Source organism: Carettochelys insculpta, chromosome 12, assembly GCF_033958435.1.
Source record: "Carettochelys insculpta isolate YL-2023 chromosome 12, ASM3395843v1, whole genome shotgun sequence".
In the NCBI taxonomy this organism is placed as follows: domain Eukaryota; kingdom Metazoa; phylum Chordata; order Testudines; family Carettochelyidae; genus Carettochelys; species Carettochelys insculpta.
This window is the reverse complement of record NC_134148.1, coordinates 19,161,695-19,185,624: the sequence shown is the minus strand read 5'-3', so window position 1 is coordinate 19,185,624 and position 23,930 is coordinate 19,161,695. Positions and strand designations below refer to the sequence as shown.

Sequence of the window (23,930 nt, the reverse complement as noted above, 5' to 3'; positions counted from 1 at the left end):
GACATTGGTAGTACTGTGTAGACCCATTTATGATTATTACGTCCTGATTCAATAATATAGAGTTTGGCATATGTACTTTCAAGGGGATCAAAGATGCCACTGCTTCTTGTAGCACTTAGCTTTAATATTATAAATGTAAAACTAATTAACAATGAGAAAAATAGAGTAAATCAAGTGTTAAGATTGTGTACAATAAATAACGCACTCAAGCCACTCTTTTCACTCAGGGATTTAGAATACCCTGAAGTATTTAATCATGAGTAGGAACACCAATAAAAAATGAAGCCGCCTCTCTATACCACTTGGCTCAGCTTCACTGCTTTAATGATTTCTATGCAGAGAACATAATAAATGTGTTTTTAATAAAGATTTATCAAAAGCACAGACTCTAGTCAAAGAAACGCGGTCAAAAGGCCAGACCAATTTAACTACCACAAAGATACAGTTGCTGATCCTCTTCTGAGTGGAGTCAGTGGGAATTGTGTCACTAATTTCAATATTTATTTACATTATCTTTACTCCCTCCCAGATCAAACTCCCATAGACTTCAGTGGCTTGTGCATTCATATTGAAATTTAATATTACCTTTGAATTTCTTTGGTTAATAATGTGTGTGGGTTTTTTGTTTTTGATGGGGGGGATAATGACAGTGTCTCTGTAATGAAATTTATCTTACGTTGCTAAAAAGCACTCTCAACCTTAACTCCATTTATTATAGGTTTTGGGTTTTTTTCCCCTAATTCCTTGGTTTACTTTATAAAATAACAAGCCTTGTGGATAGGAAGAAGTGTTAGATGTGGTATACCTTGATTTTAGTTAGGATTTGATAACATTTTTCATGACCTTCTCATAAACAAATTAGGAAAATAAAACCTAAACACAGCTACTATAAGTTGGGTGCATAACTGGTTGGAAACCCATTACCAGAGAGTAGCAATTAATGGTTCACAGCTAAGTTGGATAGGCATATCAAGTGGAGTTCCACAGTGATCAATTCAGGGTTTGATGATTTAGACAGTGATACAGAGAATACATCTATAAAGTTTGCAAACAATACCATACCGGGGGGACTGAAAGTGCTCTAGAGTATAGGATTTTAATTCAAAATGGTTTGGACAAACTGAAGATATGGTCTGAAGTAAACAGGAGGAAATTCAATAAGGACAAATGCAAAGTACTTAACTTAGGAAAGAAAAATCAGTTGTACATCCACAAAAAGGGAAATGACTGCCTAGGAAGAAATACTGCAGGAAGGGGTCACAGTGGATCACAAGCTAAATGCAAGTGAACACTAACACTGTTGCAAAAAAGGAAACATAATTTTGTTTATTAGCAGGAATATTACAGGCAAGACACAAGTAGCAATTCTTCCATTTTAATCCATGCTGGTTAGGTCCCAACTGGAGTACCGCACATTAAGTTTCAGGAAAGATATGAATAAACTGGAGAAAGTCCAAGGAGCAACAAAAATTATTAGAAGTCTAGAAGAAACATGACCTATGAGGCAAGATTGAAAAAAACAAAACAAAACAAAAATCAAACAAAAAAACAGTTTATTTAATCTGGAGAAGAGGAAACAGAAGGGATATAACAGTAATCACAAAATGAGGTAGATTAATGGAAACAATTTATCTCTGAAGATAGGACAAGAAGCAACGAGATTCAATTGCAGAACATCACTATAGGCAAGATATGAGGAAAAGCTTCCTGTCAAGATAGTTAAATACTGGAATAAATTGCCAAGAGAGGTTCTAGAAGCTCCATCACTGGAAATCTTAAAACAGCAGGTTAGACAAACACTTGCCAGCAATGGTTGAGCTCAAGGATGACCAAATACCAGCCCGTGGGCCAGATCTGGTTCCTCAGGCTTAGCCCCTGGCACGCTGCCACCACTGTATTTACCCTCACCCTCCACCTGTTCAGGTGACTGAAGCTCCCTTTGGCTGCATATTCCCATTCCTAGTCAATAGGAGCTGTGGGAAGTGGTGTCCTGGCCTGCATCACTTCCGACAGCTCCTACTGGCTGGCAACAGCAATCCACAGCCAACAGGAGCTGCAATTGCCCATGCCTGTGGAAACATAGGTAACTATAGTGGTGGCAGCCTGCCAGAGGCTAACCCTGACAAATCCCCACCATTTTATTGCTGACTTCTAGTCTAGATAATCAGTCTGCCATGAGTGCAGGGACCTGGATTAGATGAACTTTCAAGATACCTTTCCTCATGACTCTATAATAAAGATTTTATACTTGAACACTAAACCAGAAACCTAAAGAAAATACTATTGTATAAAGCTGCTATGATTTGAAAAAATGTAGCACAAAAAATATATCTTCTAGGGCCAAGTTCATAAGTATGGTATAAAACTGTCAGAACATTTTTCTGAAAAACTCCAGAGAAGTATTCTTTCCAAAATGGCCATCATCTCCCACTGTTCCCAAATGCAGAGAAAACCAGCTTCTTCTCCAGAAATATGGCAACTTGCCATGCTGTTATGAGGTAAAATATGAGTGCTGCAAGGAGCAACTGAATGGAGACACGGGCTTATGGCCTGAACCTCACTGAGAACAGAAGGAGATGATGGCTATTTTGAGAGATGGCTGTTTGTGGAATTTTCTGAAGATTACCAGCTGCTGAAGAACAAAAAAGAAACTTTCAGTTATGAAGCAACAAAAAATATCCACTGACCTTAAAAAAGAAAATTCTTCAAATGAAGCCTAGTCAAAAGATTCTACTGAGTTTTAAATACATGGGAAAGCTGAAGAGTGTGTTAAGATTTTTATTATTAAGATATTTATTATTGTTCTTATTTAGATTATTAAAATGTTACTAAAAAGGTTTTGCCAAGGGGGTTCAAAACTTCTTAAAAGGTCCCATTTTAAAATTAATTTTAGCTCAAAGTAATGAATGAATTTATCTGTAAATCATCAGAACTCTTTTTATGCAAAAAGTGGTGCAGTTTGGGGAAGGAGGTGTTGTAATTTTCATACGTGACAAAAAGGTGAATCCAGTCTTTCAGTGTAAAACCTAACCCTAATTATGATATTTATACAACATACTGGGGTGGGTATGGGGTGCCCAGGTAGGGGTAGCACCTCTGGTGTGGGGACTTGTCGTGTTTTTTCGGGGCAGTTTGTGCACCTTTGGTCCCCACCTGGCACCCAGCTCTCACCTGTGGCTCCAAGAATCTGAAGCATGCAGCAGCCACATCCCAATAAACTGTTTTGACAGGTGGGCTAAACCAGGTGAGGGTAGCCAGCAGGTCTGATAGGGAATTGCCTATCCCAGAATGCAAAGTCAGCCCTGGTGGACTAGGCAGATGAGATCAACAGCAAGATCCAACGACCAGGGAGGCGGTTCTGCAACACTCTGTGGAGAGGGAAGGGCACGACAAGGCACCAACGATGGCATGGCCATCCACTGCAGCCTAGGAAGTCCCAGCCATGACGCCGTTTTGTACCACTGGATCCAGGCTTCGGAGGTCGAGAGAGTGGAACTGCTCCTGTGCAATGGCTTTTCCACTTTAAACACTCTCCCGCACAGGTTCTTCGCATATTCTCATCACTTGTCTTACCTCTAAGTCCTACGGCGATGGCATAGGGGCATAGCAACAGGTGGAGGTGACCACTGGGAGTTGTAGCTCCAAACCTGCACATAGGCGGCCTGTGGACTTTGATCGCTCAGCTCGGACCCCAGGACAACAGAGGAGTTTGGCAGCATCCCAGGCAACTGAGAAGCCTTTTTGGGAATAGCACTGCTCCCCCTCAAAATGAGGGAGGGGAATAGAAAAGGCGTCCCGACAATTGCTTGTCCCAACCAAAATGGCCAGCATGCCGCAGCTGGCAGTTTTACCCTCACAGTGGTCGAAAAACAGTGAAAAGAAAGATGATATTTGCAGCATGGAATGTTCGCACCCTCTTGGACAGGGAGAATGCTGTGAGGCCTGAGAGAACGTCCTCATAGCAAGAGAACTGGCATGTTATAACATTGACAGAGCCGCCCTGAGCAAGACCAGACTGGCAGAGGAAGGATCCCTCTGCGAGCCAAAAGGAGGTTACATCATCTTCTGGAAAGACAGGCCAGAAAATGAAGACAGAATCTATGGAGTGGGACTTGCCATCAAGACATCACTTCTGCACCAGCTTCCTGACCTACCAACTTGCATCAGCGAGCCTCTGATCAAGCTCCACTTGCCCTTCAACACCTCTCATCATGTTACAGTCATCAGCACATACGCCCCCACACTGACTAGCAGCGACGAAGCAAAAGAAAGTTTCTATGAGGACCCTGACCATCTTGTGAAAGCAACTCCTCCTAGTGACAAGATTCTCCTGTTGGGTGATGTCAACGTCAGGGTCGACAAGGATGTAGGACCTGGAAAGGGGTGCTGGGGCATCATGGTGTTTGTAACATGAACGTCAATGGCCGCCTTCTGCTGAGCTTATGTACAGAAAACGACCTGACGATTACCAACACTCTTTTCAGGCAAGCCGATAAATACAAGACCACATGGATGCACCCAAAATCAAAACAGTGGAACCTGATTGACTATGTCATCAGTCGCACGTGGGACATTCGAGATGTTAAGATCACCAAGGCCAGGCGGAGAGCGGAGTGCTGGACTGATCATAGACTCGTCAGATCAGTCCTTATGCTGCACATCACACCACTGCACCACAAGAAGCTCAAGTTGTCAGACCCTCCCTCAACATCAAGAAGCTGCAACATACTGATCATCATGAGAAATTTGCAGCCTGCCTTGACAAAGTGCTCACGTCCCATGGACCTCTGACTGGAGACCCAACACAAAAGTGGGACCAGTTCAAAACCCTGGTGACGGAGTCAGCCAAGTCAAGGCTAAAAAAGAAGACAGTTCACCAAGACTGGTCTGATGAAAATGATGAAGCCATCATGAAGATCTTAGAACACATTTCTGCTATGGCAAAACGATCAGTCCTCAATCTCCAAACATGATCGTTTCAAACACCTTCAGAGCCAGGTGCAAATGACACTTCACAAAATGCAAGATGAATGGTGGGAGAGTAAAGCTGATGAAGTCCAATATTACTCTGACACCAAGAACTCCAAGATGTTCTTCAGTGCTGTCAAAGCTATATATGGACCTTCAAAGCCAAGTACGACACCTCTCCTGTCTGCAGATGGCATGACCCTTCTGAGGGAGAACAGCATCAACAATAGGTGGAGAGAGCACTTCAGCAACCTTCTCAACAGACCCTCCATTGTTGACCCTGTGGCCCTAGACCAGATCCCTCAAAAATCCACAATAGACAGTCTTGACCTGCCCCCTACAATGGATGAGGTCAAAAAGGCAGTCAGCCAGACCAACTCTGGCACAGCCCCTGGGATGGATGATATCCCTGCTGAAATTTTCAAAGCGGCAGGACCAGTGTCACTTGAAGCCTTTCATAACATCTTGATCAGCATCTGGGAAGAAGACATGCCCAAAGACTTTACGGATGCCACAATCATCTCGCTCTTCAAGAACGAGGGCAACAAAGCTGACTGTGGAAATTACTGGGGCATCTCCCTTCTCTGTACTACTGGGAAGATCTTGGTTTGAGTCATCCTCAACCATCTGATCACCAACTTCTCAGAGGAGAACCTACCAGAGGCACAGTGTAGTTTTCACCCAGGCCACAGCACCATCAACATGATCTGTTTGTCAGGTCCAGGAAAAGTGCATAGAGCAGAACTTGGATCTGTATGCTGTCTTTATAGACCTGACCACGGTGTTTGAGACCGTCAAAAGAGAAGCCCTGTGGATTATTCTGTCAAAATTTGGCTGCCCGAGAAGATTCGTTAACCTCATACGCCTGTTCCACAATGACATGACTGGCTTTGTTCTTTTAAATGGCGAGTCCTCAAATCCATTTGAGATATCCAATGGTGTGAAGGAAGGGTGCATGCTGGCCCCAGTGTTATTCAGCCTGTTTTTCACGTGCATCCTCAGCCACACAATTAGGGACCTGGACCATGGAGTCTACATGAAACAGACTTGATGGGTCACTTTTCAACCTTTGTTGTCTCAATGCTAAAACCAAGACACTTGAGAGGCTCATCCTTTAAGCTCTTTTGGCTGATGGCTGTGCACTTATGGTACACAAGGAATCTGATCTCCAACTCATTGTCAACAAGTTTGCTGATGCCACTCGCCTCTTTGGTTTGACCATCAGCCTAGCAAAGACCATGGTACTATTTCAACCTGCTCCAGGATCTGCTGCTCTCCCCGCTTCAATCTTTATTGAAGGAACAGAGTTAAAAACACTAGAGGAGTTCAAGTACCTTGGCAGTGTGATAGCCAATGATGGCTCCCTTGACAAAGAAATCAATGCCAGGATCTGCCACGCCAGCCGGGCACTAGGACACCTGAGAGCGCGAGTGTTGAATCAGCACAATATCCGACAGACCACTAAACTGAAAGTGTACAAGGCTGTAGTCCTGACCAGTCTGCTGTATAGCTGTGAAACCTAGACCTTGTACAGAAAACATATAAAACTGCTGGAGCGCTTCCACACACGCAGCCTGAGGTCAATACCGCACATGCGACGGCAGGACAGAGTTACAAACCTGGAAGTCCAGGACAGAGCAGGAACCAGGAGCACTGAAGCCATGATTCTGAAAGCCCAGCTTCGCTGGACAGGGCACATCATATGAATGGAGGAGTCAAGAATCCCTAAGCAACTCCTCCACGGTGAACTCTCCCAGGGCAAAAGGAATCAAGGTAGGCCTCGCAAGAGGTATAAAGACTGCGTGAAAGCCAACATTGCTCATGCTGGTTTAAAACCATATCAGCTAGAGCAGCATGCAAAAGACCGAACAGGCTGGCATGCTCTTGTACAACACTCGTATGACAACTTTGAAGAGCAGCGACGCATAAGCCTCATTGATGCTCATGAGAAGGAGAAAGCAACAGCAGCAGCCGCACCAACAGAGCTGGGACAATTCCCTTGCCCCCACTGTTAACACCAATGCCATTCAAAGTTTGGACTCCTCAGCCACATGCAAGTCCATAATTGATGAGCCTGTGCAAGCTCAAGATGTCATCGTCGGACATGACGGACTACCTACAGGCACAACATACTATAAAAATACAGTTCTCTCATTGCATAAAGCACACGCTTATATAGAGGAAAGATTTGCGTAACTGAATTTTAGCTTTATTTTGTTTTTTAAAACCTACAACAAATGTACTTATTGCAATTACTTTCAGAAACAGGGAATGAACATCATATCTTAGAAGATCACGGGAGTTTAAAAAGAATATAGACAGCATTCTGCACAAAGATTCAAAAATAAAGCTATCAGTTTTGATCACAAAAGCGTCATGTCACACATACTGGTTCTGCAGACTACTGGTTTTCACTATTCAGATGTCCAACTATCAGTCAGCTTCAGAAGGCTCACATTCATATTAGTAGTAGTATAGAAGCTTTAGGGAAACGTATGCAAGTCTTTGTACGTCAAACTTCATGACACAAGAGAACATGACAACATTCATGTAAACAAGGAGAAGAATTCCCTTTTATACACACAGAATAGAGCAGATGTGCAAGGGTGTTTTCACACCACATAAAGCCTGAAGAATGGGTCTCTGTGCTAGCCCATGCTAAATAGTTCTTCCCTGATGTTCAAGTTTATACCTTTAAATTAACTGGAAATGTATACAGAGGAAAAGAAGCAGTGTTAATAGTAGTTTAGGCTTCAGGTCAGGATTGACCACTGCCAAAAATCTCTCAGATAATCTAACAATTCCTGCAAATATTAGAGATGGATGAAGAAGTATGAGAATTTGTCTATGGCCAAACTATACCTGGATTCTTCTAAAACCTCTCCAGTTCGGATACAACCCAGAACTAAAACTATGCACATCAACAGAGACCTAAAGATATATACCCACACACTTCAAATATTATGAAATTCAAGAGCTCATATTCATAGCACAACTTTCAATCACATCTACTTAACACAAATTAAGCTAACTACATTTTAGATGTCAACAAAAACAAAAACTTACTCTGAAATGTGTTCAGTATCCGGACAACCTGGGGAAACCGGAATTAAAAAAAATAAAGGATTAATTCTACATTAATAATACATTTTGAAATATCATAATGAAAGATCACTATTTTTAACTTATGCGTAAGAATTCTACATTCAAAAAACAAAAATTCTGTCCACGCTTACTAGGATGGGTCTCTAATATTCTAACATGACATCCCAGAGAAAATTTTTTTGACAAACGTACCACAAAACCAGTAATATACCAGAGATATATCAACTATATTTTCACCCCATGCTAGATGATCTAACTTCCTGACTGATTCCCACCACAACTTTAGTAACCACCACCCATAAATTAAATTCTCTCTACAACATTTTCACACTGTTATCAACTTTCTGGATAGCATGATTAGCTTCAACATTAAAACACAGACAATTTATTAAAAAAGTCCCAAGAACCTAGACTGCCATATCCACCTTCACAGATTCAGGAGCCATCCCATATACAGCAAGATATCTGTTACTGACAACCAGGCACTCAAATATCACAGAATATGACAGAAGAGAATCTCGGATAGTCATCTTAACATACTTAAAAATGTGTTCAACAAACAAGGACATTCCATCAAAGAAGGAGATCACATCATGGAACAGGCTGTCCAACTACTCCAAGAGAACCTGTTTCAATACAAAAATAAACCCCTCTTCGATTGCACAGCCCTAATTGTAACCTAACACCCTTGCTGGAACCTATTATGGGACATTATGAAACAATTACAATGCATACTTAACATCCAGAAAGAAATCTTCTCATAGTCCCTCATCTGACATTCACATAACCTTTACACACACACACACACACACACCCCCTCTCCAAGCTCATCATTACCAGCAAGCTTGTCACAGACCATGATACGCTAACTCAAAGCAGCGCCATACCCTTCAGAACAGATGCAAAATGTGTAAATACATTCCCACTGCTACAATGATCAAAACCTCCATGCCCCACCACAACACACCTTCTCAGATCCAGGTGTCCTACCTGTTGTGAAAGCCTCCGCCAATCTGCTATAATGTGGATGTAAGTTTTGTAACTTTCAGTCATTACTAGTGCAACCTTTTAAGTTCTGTAACTGCACTTGCTTAAGTGTATGAGTGTACTGAACGTGTGGGGGGACGGGAGCGGAATAAGTTCAATTCCTTTTCTGTTTGATTTCATAGTGGCATTTAATAAATCTGTGTATGTGTAACCCTGGGCTGGTCTTTAGTGAATATTAGGTAACACTATACATGCCTATCACAATGGCTACGTCTACACTAGGGGAAAACTTCGAATGGCCATGCTAACAGCCAAACTGGAGAATACAAATGAGGCGCTGAAATGAATATTCAGCGCTGCATTAGCATGCTGCCAGCCACAGCATTTGAAAGTGCCGCATTTTGCTCACGCGTGGCTCGTCTACACGGGCGGTCCTTTTCGAAAGGCCCCTGCAGTTGATAGGAATAAGGGGATTTTGATATTTGCAGGGTCCTTTCAAAAAGGACCCCTGTGTAGACAGGCCACGCATGGGCAATATGCGGCACTTTCGAAGTGCCGCAGCCGGCAAAATGCTAATGAGGCACTGAATGTTCATTTCAGTGCCTCATTAGTATTCTCCAATTTAGCCATTAGCGTGGCCATTTCAAAGTTTTCCCCTAGTGCAGACGTAGCCAATACATGGTATATCTCAACAAATGCCCTAAAAATAATTACCTGGGTAAAACCAGACAATCACTACATTTGAGTCAACTCACACAAAAAATGCTAAGACAAAATGATAATACCACTTGTGAGAGAACGCTTTTCACAAAATGAACTCACTGTAACAGACCTCAAGTCCTCATCCAAAAAGAAAACCTACCCATCATCTTTAAAAGAGGAGTATTGCATCTTAAATCCACAATTTAGCTAAACCCTAAAAATCATGGATTGAAGAAAGGCACAGGTTTCATGGCTTACTAGAACAATCTATAACCCACTTGCTCCACACATTTCCTCTCCATTATTGAGAAAATTGTAATGGAGCATTTTACCATGAACAACCACATATTTTGAGGGACTAACTACTTCACGCTGAACACTCAGTTCTGCCTTGTATTTAGCTGAGACATTCTGACTATATTTCAAAAACATAAAGAAGAGTTATGCACACACTTGGAAGCTTGTCTCTTTCATCAACAAACTTTGGTCGAATAAAAGATATCACTTCTCCCACGTTAACATAAAAGATTAGCATTCATTTTGGGATATAACTACACAAGAACCACCAATAATGGTAGACTAAAATACTATGAAGTACAAGCCTTGTTATTCAGTTAACTCAGCTAACCTGCATCTGTCACACACGGCAATACAATTCCCCAACTCCAGCTAACCCAAAATATTCCAACAGGTATCTGGCATTTTGCAGTGTGTGCAGAAGTTGAATTTGTAAACTTACAGCAGTAAAAGCTGTTCTTGTAGTTCCTCTGAGTATAATATAATGCCATTATCGTGTATCATCTGACCCATCCAATAGACCCCTTTTTTTGCATTTGGTGAAAAAGCTTGAGTTATCAATATATTTGATTAACTAGCAATCCCCATCCCCCATACGTGCTGGATAACAAAGCTTGGACTAAATTATTAAGAGTCAATATATAAAAATAAAATATACTACCTGTACTTACCATTCTCTATAATAACTTGACAAGTATGACTATGTCTTTCACTCAAATGTGTGGCCATCTTATCTAAGCCGGAATCGTCAGTTAGAAAATCACAATTAAGACACACTACAGTAACACCCCTAAAAATAAAAAAGGGAAAAAAGAGTGAGTAGTACAAAGTCATGAAAGTTTTCTTCTGCTTGTGGCACAAAGATTGGATCTGTATACAGTTTCAATGAAAATACAACATTCACGTATATAACATTTATGTAAATCATCCTCTTTCTGTGCATTAAAATATTATTTGCATTGAGGTGGCATGTAGAAGCCCTAGTCACATACCAGGATCCCACTCTGCTAAGCACTGCACAAACAGAACAAAAAGAAATCTGGAGGTTTTACCAATTATTAGCACTTTTATTTCAGCATTCCAAGCATTATAGATACCATGAGTATGACAGGAAGTTTTTCCTCTTGAAAATTTTGGAAGAATGGGGAATAAGAATGCAAGAGACATGAAGACAATTATTTATTTATGTGCAGCTAAATTAAAAATGATTACTTCTGCCACAAGCAGATTCACTTCCCTGAATAAACATTTTCACTTCCATGCTGCTTCCATCTTGTGGCAACCCACAAGATCAAGATTTTTGAAGTCTGAATCTCAAATAAAGGCCTTATATCCAATATCAACCAGTCTACTGGATTGGTATAAGAAAAAAGAATGAAAATAAGAATAATCTGCAACTGAAAAATAAGTTACCTCAGTTCTTCTGAATGTGTCTTATAGATCCAAAATCTTTTACTTGGACGAGCACTATGAAAACTGCAGAGAAGGAAAATAACATTTAAAAGTATTTTTCTATATAACAGGCAACACTTTTTGATTGTAATATCTTATACACTTACACTGTAAATGGTACTGCAAGCTGCCTATTGCAAGACATGAAAATAAAGGACTTTTATTGTTTGCCCATGTATTATTCTAAAGTAGTAAATTTGGTACATTAAGGCAGTGGCTATACTAGCCACCCCCTTTCAAAAGGGGGATGCTAATGAGCCACTTCAGCAGATGCTAGTAAGGCACTGTTATCAATATGCAGTACCCCATTAGCATAATGGCAGCCATGCCCATTTCATAAGTGCCGCTTTTGAAATGCACGCTGCTTGCGTAGACGGGGGCTTTCAAAAGGACCCCCCAACTTCAAAAGCCCCTTCTTCCCATTTGATTTTGGGAAAAAGGGGCTTTCGAAATCCAGGGAGTGCTTTTGAAAGACTCCCATCTACACAAGCAGCATGCATTTCAAAAGCAGCACTTTTTAAACGCGTGCAGCCCCATTATGCTAAGGAGGTGCTGCATACTCACAGCAGCGCCTCATTAGCATCTGCCAAAGTGGCTCATTAGCATCCCCCTTTTGAAAGGCAGGGACTAGTGTAGTCATGGCCCAAGAGTTTACAGGGTCATCCATCTGTTCAAACTACCGAAATATGACACCAACATCTTTTACACATCATCAGGTTATCTTTTCCAAAGTATCCCACTTGGTACACTCAAGTGTTTTCTGAGGAATGTGATTTTTGGATAAAACACATTTCAGTCACGATTCTCTGCATTGCTACAAAGTTTAATGTTCAGGAAACAATCATTTACTATTATAATAAGGCAATAGTAAAATATGGTCTTTTGAACAAGGAGTGTGAATTTGCACACGAACAAGTAGTAAGTAATTTGTGAAAACAGATAAAACAGCATAAGAATGTATTCTCAACTTCTAAAGATAAGTTACTGTAAAATATTTAAGTAAGCTAAATATTTGTTCTTAGTATCAGTATTCTGGTTTGTTCTGGCTCCACAACAGTTAAGAAACAGCACATCATTTACTGACTATATTCAATAGGTTTAAACAGCACCTTAATAAATATGCATATATGAGATCTATCAATATATAAAAGACAAACTAAATCTACAAGCTACGCAGCTGCTGGCTGCTAGCATAGAAGCTTCTCCAATTAACTAACTAGAAACTCAAAAGTTTACTATATGAGTTATCACTCGATCCAAAAACTCCAGTGGACACTGACAGTACTACATATCTCTGTGTGTGAGAGCAGGCACATGCATGTCCAAATATACACACATAAAAATAATAAAACTTTAAGATCGCAATATCAAACACTCAGTACAAAAATGCCAATACTTAAGGTTGCCTAGGCAACCGTAACCCATTCCCATTGTGCATATACATTATACAGTACTTAATTACATGAACACATTTTTCCACAGAACCCCTGCCTCATTCAGTGCACATTTAATGAGCAGCTATTCAACATGTTTAGTTACCCTCATTGAGGCCCCAAGCCTTAATGCACCATTATTCAAACAGTGCACTAAATAAGGAGTTAATTTTCTCATGGGCTTTACTAGGATGATCATCACTGTAATAACTTAATATCTCACAAATATCAATGAATTTACCTTCACATCATCCCTTTGAGATTAAAAAAAAGTATGATTTATCAGATGCAAAACAGAGACAGACAGAACAGGATCAAAAGAGTACAGTAGGGTCTCAACATTCATGAGAGTTCCGTGTCGAGAACCCTTGCGAATACTGAATTTTGCGAATATGGCAGCCGCTCCTGTGTGGAGCCTGGCTGCTGGGGCTTCTGCCCAGAGCCCCAGCAAGGTGGCAGCTGCCAGTGTTCCCCACTCCAGAGAAGCAGCCACTGCCAACACCCTTGTCCGGAGCCCCAAAGAAGCATCAGCTGCCAGCACTCCGTGCCCAAGAGCCTCAGGGAACGGCCACTCATGAATAATTGAATTCGTGAAACTTAGGGTGGTGAATGTTGAGACCCTACTGTATATCCACTAAATTTGCGTTCCCAATTTAAGACACCCGAGGTCTGATTTTTCAGAAAATGACTCATTACAGAGCACTCACATGTTAAAGCACAGATCCCAAAGACTTCAGCTGTACAGCTTAAACCTTTCTAGTCCACCACTCTCTCATCCAGCAACATCCGTGGTCAAGCATGATTTTAGTTAGCTCGATGTCCACTTATCACGGGTGTGGCCAACTTTCCAGTGGTCCTATATAGTTTCTTTATAACCACCAGTCCTGGCTCTCAGCATTCTGTGTTATTTAGCTGTAATTTACCACTAAATGTCTTTCAAGTGCCCAGTAAGCAGTGAAATGTTGGTAATGCTGCCGAACAATATTGTCCTCCCACGGTTTAGCAAATTTTCTCATTTGGAACTAGTCAGAATCCAAGGGTGCAGAACTAGAGAGGTTCAATCTTTAGTTGTGACTGAACTACACTTCTACAATTCAAACAGGATCTCAAGGTGAGTGGATGAAAATGCGGAAGAAATGGATTTCTGGCCACCCGTGAAAAATCTGGTTTATGCTACTTGCTGAGTCTCACATAAAAATTCTGTGACAGAGGCAAGGACAGAATCCAGTTCTCCAGAGTGTCATTCAACTGCCTCAACCACAACACCATTTTGTCTCTTCCTGTAATACCATGCCTCACACAGGGTCCTGTTTATCATCTGCATTTTCAGATTTTTACAGCAAATACCACTGCAGTAGATTTAGCCACACTTCTGTCATTAACACTGCTTTGAAAATTGAAGCCTAGCTTTCCTTCAGTCCTATGAAACAAATACAAGATACAGCTCACATCAACAGCTAACATAATTTTATATTTTTAAACCTATATTTTATAATGATGATGTTATAAAAATTCAGTGTTCTCACCTCATCATATGATTCACATAGGCGTTGCTACAGCTAGTATTGTATCTGCACAAGCTGCAATGGACGTATGCTGGAAAGTGACTTGCAAAATCCTTTATTTCTGAGTAACATTCAATGCATTTATGAACTCCCAAACGATACCTAATGGTAAAACCAATTCACCAAATACTGTTAGTGTTAATACATTATCAGCACAAATATCTTATTTTAAAGCCACAACAGCATTGGTTTGACTAGGAAAAAGTGGTTTTTCTAATCAATGTGTTGACTAACATAATTTCAAACACGACAAGAAGTCCTGTGGCATCTTACAGACTAACAGATATTTTGGAGCATAAGCTTTCGTGGGCAAAGACCCACTTTATCATATGCATGAGTTGGGGGGTGGTTTAGGGGATATATTTGAAATACCACTTAGTATGTAACGTGGACAGTTTAACACTTTTTAAAAATATTAACTGGTCATGGCAGAGCCTATATACTACGCACTGTGTTCATTCATATTTACTCATACTTCTTAAAAACCACACACAAGAGCATATTTTTCTGCTAACTAGAGTCATTATGATCTTAGAACTTACTCAAAGGTTATCTGCAAAGGATTTTAAAATGAGTTATTTGCCTGCTTTTGCTTCACTAAGCAGTGTAGGAAAGGATGGGGGATCTGTTCCCTGATGCATTCCCAAACCACCCACCATCTCCAAAATACACCACAAACTTCACAGAAAAATTAAATGAAGGAAGAATTAAGTCTAGTGCTCCCTAAATTTTGTTGAAGGCTCCGCTGGATGCCCTGAAGCATATTTATTGTGAGGTACAGTACCTTAATTTAAGAGGTAGATTGTTAATATTTAACAAAGGCACTCTGCATCCAAAATGCTATTGATTGACATTAAACAGTTGTTTAAAAAACTAAAGATCCTTTCACTTCTGAATAGCTTAGCTTTCCCTCTCAACTCTTCTGGAACAGTTTCACTACCTCTCCAGTCACTGTAGTGCCCTCTAGGACAGACAAGACTTGAATTTCTACTTTTAAAAACAAACAGGAAAAACAAAACCTTAAAAACCTGACAACAAATGACTTCTTTGTAACTTTATAAAGAAGATAAAAGGAACACAAGTACAGTACAGCTTTGTTTTCTTTTGCATGTTATCTTTAATAGACTCTCTTGATTCAATATTTCAACAAAATGTGATTTTGTACAGTGAGCCAGTAAAAAGTCTACATTTTGCAGGAAAATCAGTAGTTTGCACATCATCTATTCTGCTCTTCCATTGCCAGGAAGTCTGTTGCTAACAAAACAAATCACACAGGGAAGAATAAAGATAAGAAGAGTATCAAATATTGGTATTGTAGCAGGGAGGCCAGCAGACCCGGGTTGGATGGGGGAAAAGGTAGCTCAGTCTCGCAGCCTGAGCTAGGGAACCAGCTTGTGCTGCAACACAAGTGAGAGCAATCTGCAATCAGCTAACAAGAGCCAGCTGATTTGACTGCCTGCAGCCTTAAAAGCAGCTCTGTCAAGCAGGGATCAGGAGAGTGAGAGAGGAGCAGGAGCTTGGAGACCAATTGTGATGGAGGAAAGGAGAAGGCAAAAGCAAATAAGGAGTGGAGACTATGCGGGTAGGGAGCTGGGGAGGGAGAATTGGCTGGGCTCCCCTCCCCACAGCTGAGCCAAGAACCTGAACAGGGACTAGGAGGAGGAGAGAAGACCAGCCAACCAACCAGAACAGTAGAGGTAGCTGCAGCCTAGATCTTATAGTCAGGGGCAGAAGCAAGGAACCCAAGCCAGACAAAGGGGCTCCTTGCCACAGTATGCAAATTTCAAGATACTAATGGCATTTCTAATGAACTTGCTCTTCCTTCCAAATTCAACCATGTCACAAATCGCCTGCTTACAATAAGCTTTATTTTCATGAACTGATCTTTAACTACTTTTTGTTATGTCCAAAATACTTTTTAGAACAGCATGAATGGAAAGATTTTACCTTAGATTATGCAATGCTGTATTGGCAACTTTTCTTTTTTTTTTGCTGCTGCTGCTGTTGCTCTTCACAAAAGTGTTTTGCTTCTTCTGCACAGCTGAAGATTTTAGTTTTGATTTATTTGCATTAGATTTGTTGTGATTTTTAGTGTTTGTATTTTTAGTTTTGGGAGATAACTGAAACGTAGAGGTGCTTGTGCTCAAAGATGTAACAGATGTTGAAGACTGAAGAGGTCCAACAGAAGCTCGAATAGTAACCTAGAAACATAAAACAATACAGGTACTTTTTATAACATTCAAATTAATTACACCTATTTAGTAAGATAGATGTTGAAAAATATGATACAGAACAGAGGCTATACCCTATATAGTATTCTGATTTTCAGAAAAAAAGGGGGCATTCAGTAGGAGACAGCAGAAAGTTTTGAGTAAATAAGGAGAGAAACTATTGCTGAGACTTAAACCAATTAGATCTTTGGATAATTGAGAGTACTACCACAGAAGATTGACCTGAGGGTTTACTTAAAAAAATCTTAAAATTTGTGGAGCAGCTACCACAATTATGAGTCTTTCTATGGGGACTGAAATAACAGAGCAGTCAAACTGGTCAGTTTTCAACACAGCAGTTACTTCATAAACGTGTCACATACATAGGTTTTTCCTGATAGGACAATGGATCTCAAAACATCTTAGACATTTTGACACAGCGGTTGCCCCACACTGGTCCATAATAGGTTAAAACAGCCCTGGGTGAAGGCTGGGCTGCGACCCAACCATAAGAGGACTAAACATAGCTAAGCAGGGCTTGGCTAAGGCCTATAAGGAGGGTTCCTGCAAGATGGGGAGCTCACTCTAGCATCCAGCTATGGAATGGAAAGGACCTGGCCACCTGGGAAGCTAGAGAGGGTATTGAAGATAGAGCAGTGTTGGAGAGCTCTGACCAAGCAAACCACCAGGCTGAGCCCTTGTTTTCAAAGCCTGAGGGGTACTAGGGCTATGGGAGGTAGCCATGGGAGGAAAAGGCAGGCAGCAGGTCCACACGCACCTGCCAATGATGAGAAGCCATTTCAGATTGCAGTTTGAGGCAGGGGCTAGCAGACAACTGGTGGTAGGTCACTGAGGCAAGGTGCATATAGTGAGTTCTTCTTCCCTAAGAGTGCAAGAACCACACAATGTGGGGACAACTGTTGTAGGGCAGTACCGTGAAGGAAGGGGCACCAGGGGCTAAGAAGGACACAAAGTCTGACAAGTGGTAGAGACACTAACAGAAGGCAGGTAACAGACAGGAAAAGGCCAGCACAGGGCACTCTGAGGCTGTGTCAGTGAGAGTCAAAATGTGCTATATTGACATCTTTGGGTGGTGGTGGGGAACTAGTTTACAGGGAAATCCCGTGCTGACTGGCTTCTTGTCACTCATTTTTCTTCAGGAAGGACAATCAGGTGAGATGTTCCACATGCTGACGAACAGCACAGTTCACTCAACACACAAGAAGAGATCTCTTCATCTCCAGACCCATGTCTGAAGGGAGAACATATCTCCTAGTGCTCAGGACAGAGTGCTAACTAGGGAGCAGCAACTTTTGCCCTCATTCTGGTTATTGTTCCTCCCAAACACGGCTCTATAGACAGAGAATGTCAAATGTGCTCAGCCAATGATTATACCCTCTCAATAGCGAATATGCTGAACCCCTTGCTTTTTTTCAAGGAAGTGAGAGGAGAAGAGAAGGAAAACTACAACTTGTAGCTCAGGAAAGCAGGATAAATTCTGGCTAAAAAGTGGTAGTGGAGCTATTATCAATAGTGTTGGGGTGCACAGACACGTATAGGGGAAGTACACACCTGTATAAATTAGGTAGATGGGGAAGGACAGAATTAAATCTGCTTTTAGGGAGCATGTAAAAGTGATTACTTTGAGCAGGGAAGGTTCTCTCCTTTCCTATCTTGTAAGTATTGTATTTCCCACCTAAAATTTGGTCCACCCATCGCTTCCTTTCTAAGTAGACTTTCACCATTTCTCTGCTTAGGTAGCTTTTTATTTCCTTCTTTTCTCTTTTATCCAAAGTAAACTTACTTTAGTTCCAGGAGGCAATCCCTCTAGCTGCTTAGGTTTCCTGAATGTCCGGTGGTGCTGAGTCTTGTGATCCATTTTTTCTTTGCATGTCAAAAATTGCAATCTGCACTTAGTACAACGGTATATTCCCTTTTTCTTTTAAAAATGGAAGACATTTTCCAGTAAGCAGAAATTTTCTGATGAACTGAAACTGCCATCCTAGCATGTCTCAACCAATGTAGATCTAAATCTTATTTTTTACAAATCACTCTTAAAATCCTAAAACCCATAATAATACATAAACAAATCAGAAAGCGAAAATGTGTACACTGCTTTACAAATATATAAAGCACTTATGTACCAAGTAGCATCTAAATTACTGATTCAATTACATTACAAAAAAAAAAAGAACTACTTTATAACCCTACATTTGGTTCCACGAGAGTCAGTGGGTGTTTTGTCAATTTCTAGAGGAACAGGGCTTGTCAATATGACATACCTATGCAAATAAATGACAACTGTATTCTTTCAAGGAACATGGAAAGGTTTTTTAATAGGTACTAATGAGAGTTACACAAAAAATTTCTTATACCGGAACATCTACCAATAAAATCCAATAGTTCAAGAGAATTCAAAAGAAATGGCCCAATGCTTTATCCAGTAAATATTTTCCTTATTAGTACATCTACTTCCAGTATTTTAAAAAAACTTCTCTCCCTCTCAGTGGTCACACGACCAGTTAAGTTATTTGTATGGAAGAAGATGTACATTGCATATTACTTTGTTAAATTTTGCTTTTTCAGTCAGAGCTGTACATCAAGAGAAAAAAAGTGAATCACTGCTTACCTGATGCCTCATATAATGATGCATGTAAGGTGCTCCAATTTTAATAACTTTGAGGCAAAACGGACAAAGCAAATGTTTTGTGTTTTCATGTACAGTTCTAAAATGGGTTTCTACATCTGAAAAAGCTGATGATCTGTAACAGCATACCTAGAAATAAAAGTATAATTTAACCTTCTGACATCTTATGTTGACTTTCTCTTTGAAAATTTTCTAAAAAGAATGGGTGTTTTAAATAAAATACTGTGGTACCTGGCAAACATATGGCATTTCACCTGGCTTATGATTATCCTTCATATGTTGCAAAAGAACTTGTTCTGTTTCAAAGGATAATTCACAGATTTTACAAATAGCTGAAAAAGAAAAAAAACCAGTCAAAACGTATTCCGTAGATTTTTAAATAGTTTATTGTGCAAGTTTAAATTGCAGTGTATATACTAAATTGCATGAATTTAATCAAGTGGGTCTTTGCTTACGAAAGCTTATGCTCCAAAAAAAAGAAAATCTGCAGTTTAGAAGGTGCCAAAGCACTTCTTGTTGTTTATACTACAATGAAATTTATCCAGGTAAAAGCATTAAATATAAAGATGAGATAAATGGAAGATTTATTTTGTTTCAGAAATTTGCTTAAAGAGTTTATAGTCAGAATTTCCTGGTGTGATGAATGATCTTTTAAAATACAAGAATTCTGGCAATGGAGAGCCCAATCTTATCAAACCTGGATAGTAGGAGCTGTGAGGAGTGTGTTGGGGCAGGGGCAGCACATCGAGATCTTTCCCTGCTCCTGCCAACAGCCTATGCTGCACACATTGGCCCCAGAAGCTGGCTGCTTTGAGCCTCCCCAAAGGTCCTGCTGGGCCATGGGAAACTGGTGGTGCAGAGGATAGTGACAGGCTGCATTCCGCCCAAGGCTCATAGTTTGCCCATGCCTGCTCTAACCCCTCAACTTGTTTTCCCCTTCAGAAAAACAAACAAAAAAAAAACATTTGTTTCCCTCATCTTTATTTGCAAGTTACAAATCAACAAATAGCTAAAACTGTAAAAACACAATGATTAAACACAAAGCGAACAAACTTACTAGATGACTCATAAGGAGTGTGTGTACTTTCAATGTGGCACTGCAGCTGGAAGGGTGTGGGAAACTGACGATAACAGTGCTGGCAGGTGGTGTGGCTTTCCCAACTTTCACTGCTCTGCTTCTCAAGCTCTAAGTGGTGTTTCATGTGGTTCATAAACCTATTAAAGATAGTGAACAGGTGCACAAGCTAAGTTTAAACAAAAAAAAAAGACAAATTTGACATGAAGCACAAAGTGAAGGCTTGAAAACACAGCAGAATGAGAATTTTTAAAGTGAACTGTCATGAGACTTAATTCCTGTGACTTCTGAATTGTCTAAAATATGATAAATGGAAGATACAAAAACATCTTTCAACAGATTATGATTCAGGATATCTTTGGTTAAATTAAAAATGCATTACTGTCTCAAATATACCCTGCAAAACCGAGAATCTATAGTATTATGTCATATTAGTATTATGTCGTATAGTATTATGTTTATCGTCATGCCCAGGGGTCAGGAACGGCCACTCCAGAGCCAAATGTGGCTCATTAAGGAGTTCTGCCAGCCGTTAAACCAAATGAATTTAGTTCTACAGTTTCAGCAGCAGCAGGGCAGGGAGTCTCAGAGGAGTCAGTGACAGCAGCGTCTGGAACTGCAATGACTCCATTCAGGCCCTGGGGGAGAGGAGAGAATCTGGCCCCGGAAGCGGGAGCTAGAGGAGGCAGTTCTACATCCTGCCTCCTCTACCCATCTTGGTCTTCCATGTCAGCTGGCTCTGGCCAGCTCCCTCAGTCCCTCACCCCCTCTGCCCAGTGCAGGTCAGCAGATCTGGGGGCTGAGAGGGGAGGGGAAGGCGGAATCAGCACAGGGGGATAGGGGGGTATTGGCCCCTTTGCTTGCCTGTACTGCAGGCAACAAATGCCTCTCCAGCCTAGGCCTGGCCACAGAGCTTGCCTCAGGTGGCCTCCCCGCTCCACCGGCAGAGCACAGGGCAGGAAGGACAGGACATGCTGCTGCTGCCTGATGAGCAGGCAGAGAGCTGGCACCTGGTGTCTCACACAGCAGCTGCTGTGTCCATGTGCCGCTGCTCCTTGGAGCATGGGAACTCGGGCTGCCTCAAACCAGCAGCAGTGTCAGTTCCTGTGATGCCAAGTGGGGACAGCAGAGCGTGTGTGACACTGAGTGCCACCTGCAGGCAACTTGCTGCTCAGTTCCTCCTCAGTGTGGAGGCTTCACGTGAACATTGCGCCTTCCTGCTGAAGAGCCTATCTCCACGTGCAGCATTTTCCTTGTCCTCATTTGCTCTCCAACCCAGTGGTCAAAGTAACAAACTTTCTAACTGATACAAATCATTGTGTGTGTGCCATTCTTTAAACAGGGGTTACAAAAAGTACAGTTTGACATTTTTTAAGGGCTGTACTGTATTCACATGCACTGCAGCTCTTGAAATACTTGTTTTGTAACCAAGTTTGGAAAAATGGCTCTTTTAGCTATTTTGGTTGCAGACCCTCTGTCATGCCAATGATATGTCAGGGAGACAAGATAGGTACAATATTATCTTTTGTTGGACCAAATTTTGTTGGTAAAAGAAACATAACTTCAAGTTACTCACAACTCTTCTTCACCCTGAAGTTTAGTAATCCCTCGATTTAATGGGCTTCGAAATAATGGACGCTATCTGCCAGCAGCCTGCTTCCCCCCCACATAAATGCTGGTGACTTAAAAGAGCCACCAAGGCCGACGCAGGGGCCGCCACTGTGGCTAAGGGTAAGGAAGAGTGCTCCGCCTCCTCCCTGCAGGGTAGGCGTGCCAGCCAGCTAGAGCCCTGAGCCGAGGCATGCCCACTCCAGGGAAATTTAGTTTCTGTGGGAGTGCATGGCCTTGGGTGGTTGATGAGCGGCTCATGAAAGGCAAGCCCAGAGGCTCTACTCTGTAAACAGCACAAAGAGCCCACTGACAAGCTCCCGCTCTCAAGCCGGCCACATTTCTACCAGGTCTCAGATGGAGCATTCCCTAGTGTGCCTTGCAAGGTGTCTCCAATCCTGCAGATTTGGATTTAACTGACTTTTGGCATTAATGGACACCCATTCCCCATTATTAATCCATTAAATCAAGGGTTTACTTTATGGAGGCCAGATGGTGACCTTCAAAAGAGCTTTATGTTAGCTTGAAGACCTGTCCCTCTCACCAACAGAAGGTACTCCAGTAAAATATACTACCTCAGCCCCCCTTGTGGCTCTAACACCCTGAGACCAACACAACTTCAACATTCCATATAATGATATATCAGATACTTTCCCAAATTTGAACAAGGGATAGTCTCCACTTCAAAGACACTAATCTACTGATGTGAAGCAAATAAATCCCAGGGTTACAATACAGTGCAATTTCAGGTTTAAACAGCTGAAAATGTGAAATTTACCAATTTTTAAATCCAATAGCCACAATGGCCATTGGAATTGGCCACAATGGACTGAATTTGGTATCATGGGCATCTACAAAACTCTACAGTAGAAGACTTCCTATAAGAAGCATGCTGATGAGACTAGCGAGTCACTAGGCATGAATTGTGCAGATGATACACAAACTGGACAAGTGGTAAATAACTGCAAGAACAGCATGATCTAGATCACTTTACAAGGTGTCTCACTTAAACATCCAGTATTTTAATACAGCCAAATGCAAGATCATGTTTATGAATTTACAGGTAGCAGGACTGTATTTTGGAAAGCTTATCACCAAAAGAGTATCATAATGTAATTAACTGAACATGAACTCTTCGTGTGATCACAAAACAAAAAAGCAGTCATGTAGCACTTTAAATCCTAACAAAATAATTTATTAGGTGTTGAGCTTTTGTGGGGCAGACTTATTCTTCAGATCTGGAAACAGATCGTGGTCTGCCCCACAAAAGCCCATCACCTAATAAATCATTCTGTTATTCTTTAAAGTGACTGTTTTTTTGTTTTGCGCAGATACAGACTATCACAGTTACTGCTCTGTGACTATTCTCAGTGTGTGGTTAGTAAGACCACTAGCAAGATCCTTGGATATGCAAGTATGGGAATACTAGATACAAATGGGGAGGTGGTATTACTACTGGATAATACTTGAATGAAACCATTACAGAAATTCTGCATCCAGCTGTGGTCGATGATTGAAAATGGATGTTGACAAGATGGAGAGGGCTCAGAAAAAAGCTACAAGAACAATTTCATGTTTGGAAAACCTGCATTATAGTAAGAGATGAATGACACTTAATATACATAATTTATCCAAAAAAAGGTTAACAGATGACTTGACCATAGTCAACAACAAGGGTCAGCAACCAAAACAGCAAGAAGAGCCATTTTTAACAATTCAGTAAAAAATTCAATAATTCAATAGCTGCAATGCATGTGAATACGAGATGGTTCTTAATAAATTGCATCAAACCATACATTTTGTAACCCATATTTTAAGAACTGTGCACACACAATGATTTGTAATGCGATACATACTTACTGCAAGATGTTCACAAACTTC

General features: G+C 41.0%; 1 protein-coding gene across 4 annotated transcripts in view; it reads right to left on the bottom strand.

The window, feature by feature from the left end:
- Nucleotides 1-23,930, bottom strand: part of ZNF280D (zinc finger protein 280D) — a 115,041-nt gene that overhangs the window by 17,569 nt on the left and 73,542 nt on the right. For all 4 annotated transcript variants that reach the window (XR_012647231.1, XM_075007343.1, XM_075007340.1 and 1 more), the window contains 9 exons: nucleotides 20,424-20,581; nucleotides 19,598-19,698; nucleotides 19,349-19,495; nucleotides 18,524-18,658; nucleotides 16,457-16,710; nucleotides 14,471-14,611; nucleotides 11,473-11,535; nucleotides 10,731-10,849; nucleotides 8,035-8,062 (listed from right to left, as the gene is read on the bottom strand). Coding sequence is in view for 3 of the 4 variants with exons in the window: in XM_075007343.1 (XP_074863444.1) it covers nucleotides 8,035-8,062; nucleotides 10,731-10,849; nucleotides 11,473-11,535; nucleotides 14,471-14,611; nucleotides 16,457-16,710; nucleotides 18,524-18,658; nucleotides 19,349-19,495; nucleotides 19,598-19,698; nucleotides 20,424-20,581 (1,146 nt within the window). In the remaining variant the exon portion in view is untranslated. The remainder of the gene's footprint in view (nucleotides 1-8,034; nucleotides 8,063-10,730; nucleotides 10,850-11,472; nucleotides 11,536-14,470; nucleotides 14,612-16,456; nucleotides 16,711-18,523; nucleotides 18,659-19,348; nucleotides 19,496-19,597; nucleotides 19,699-20,423; nucleotides 20,582-23,930) is intronic.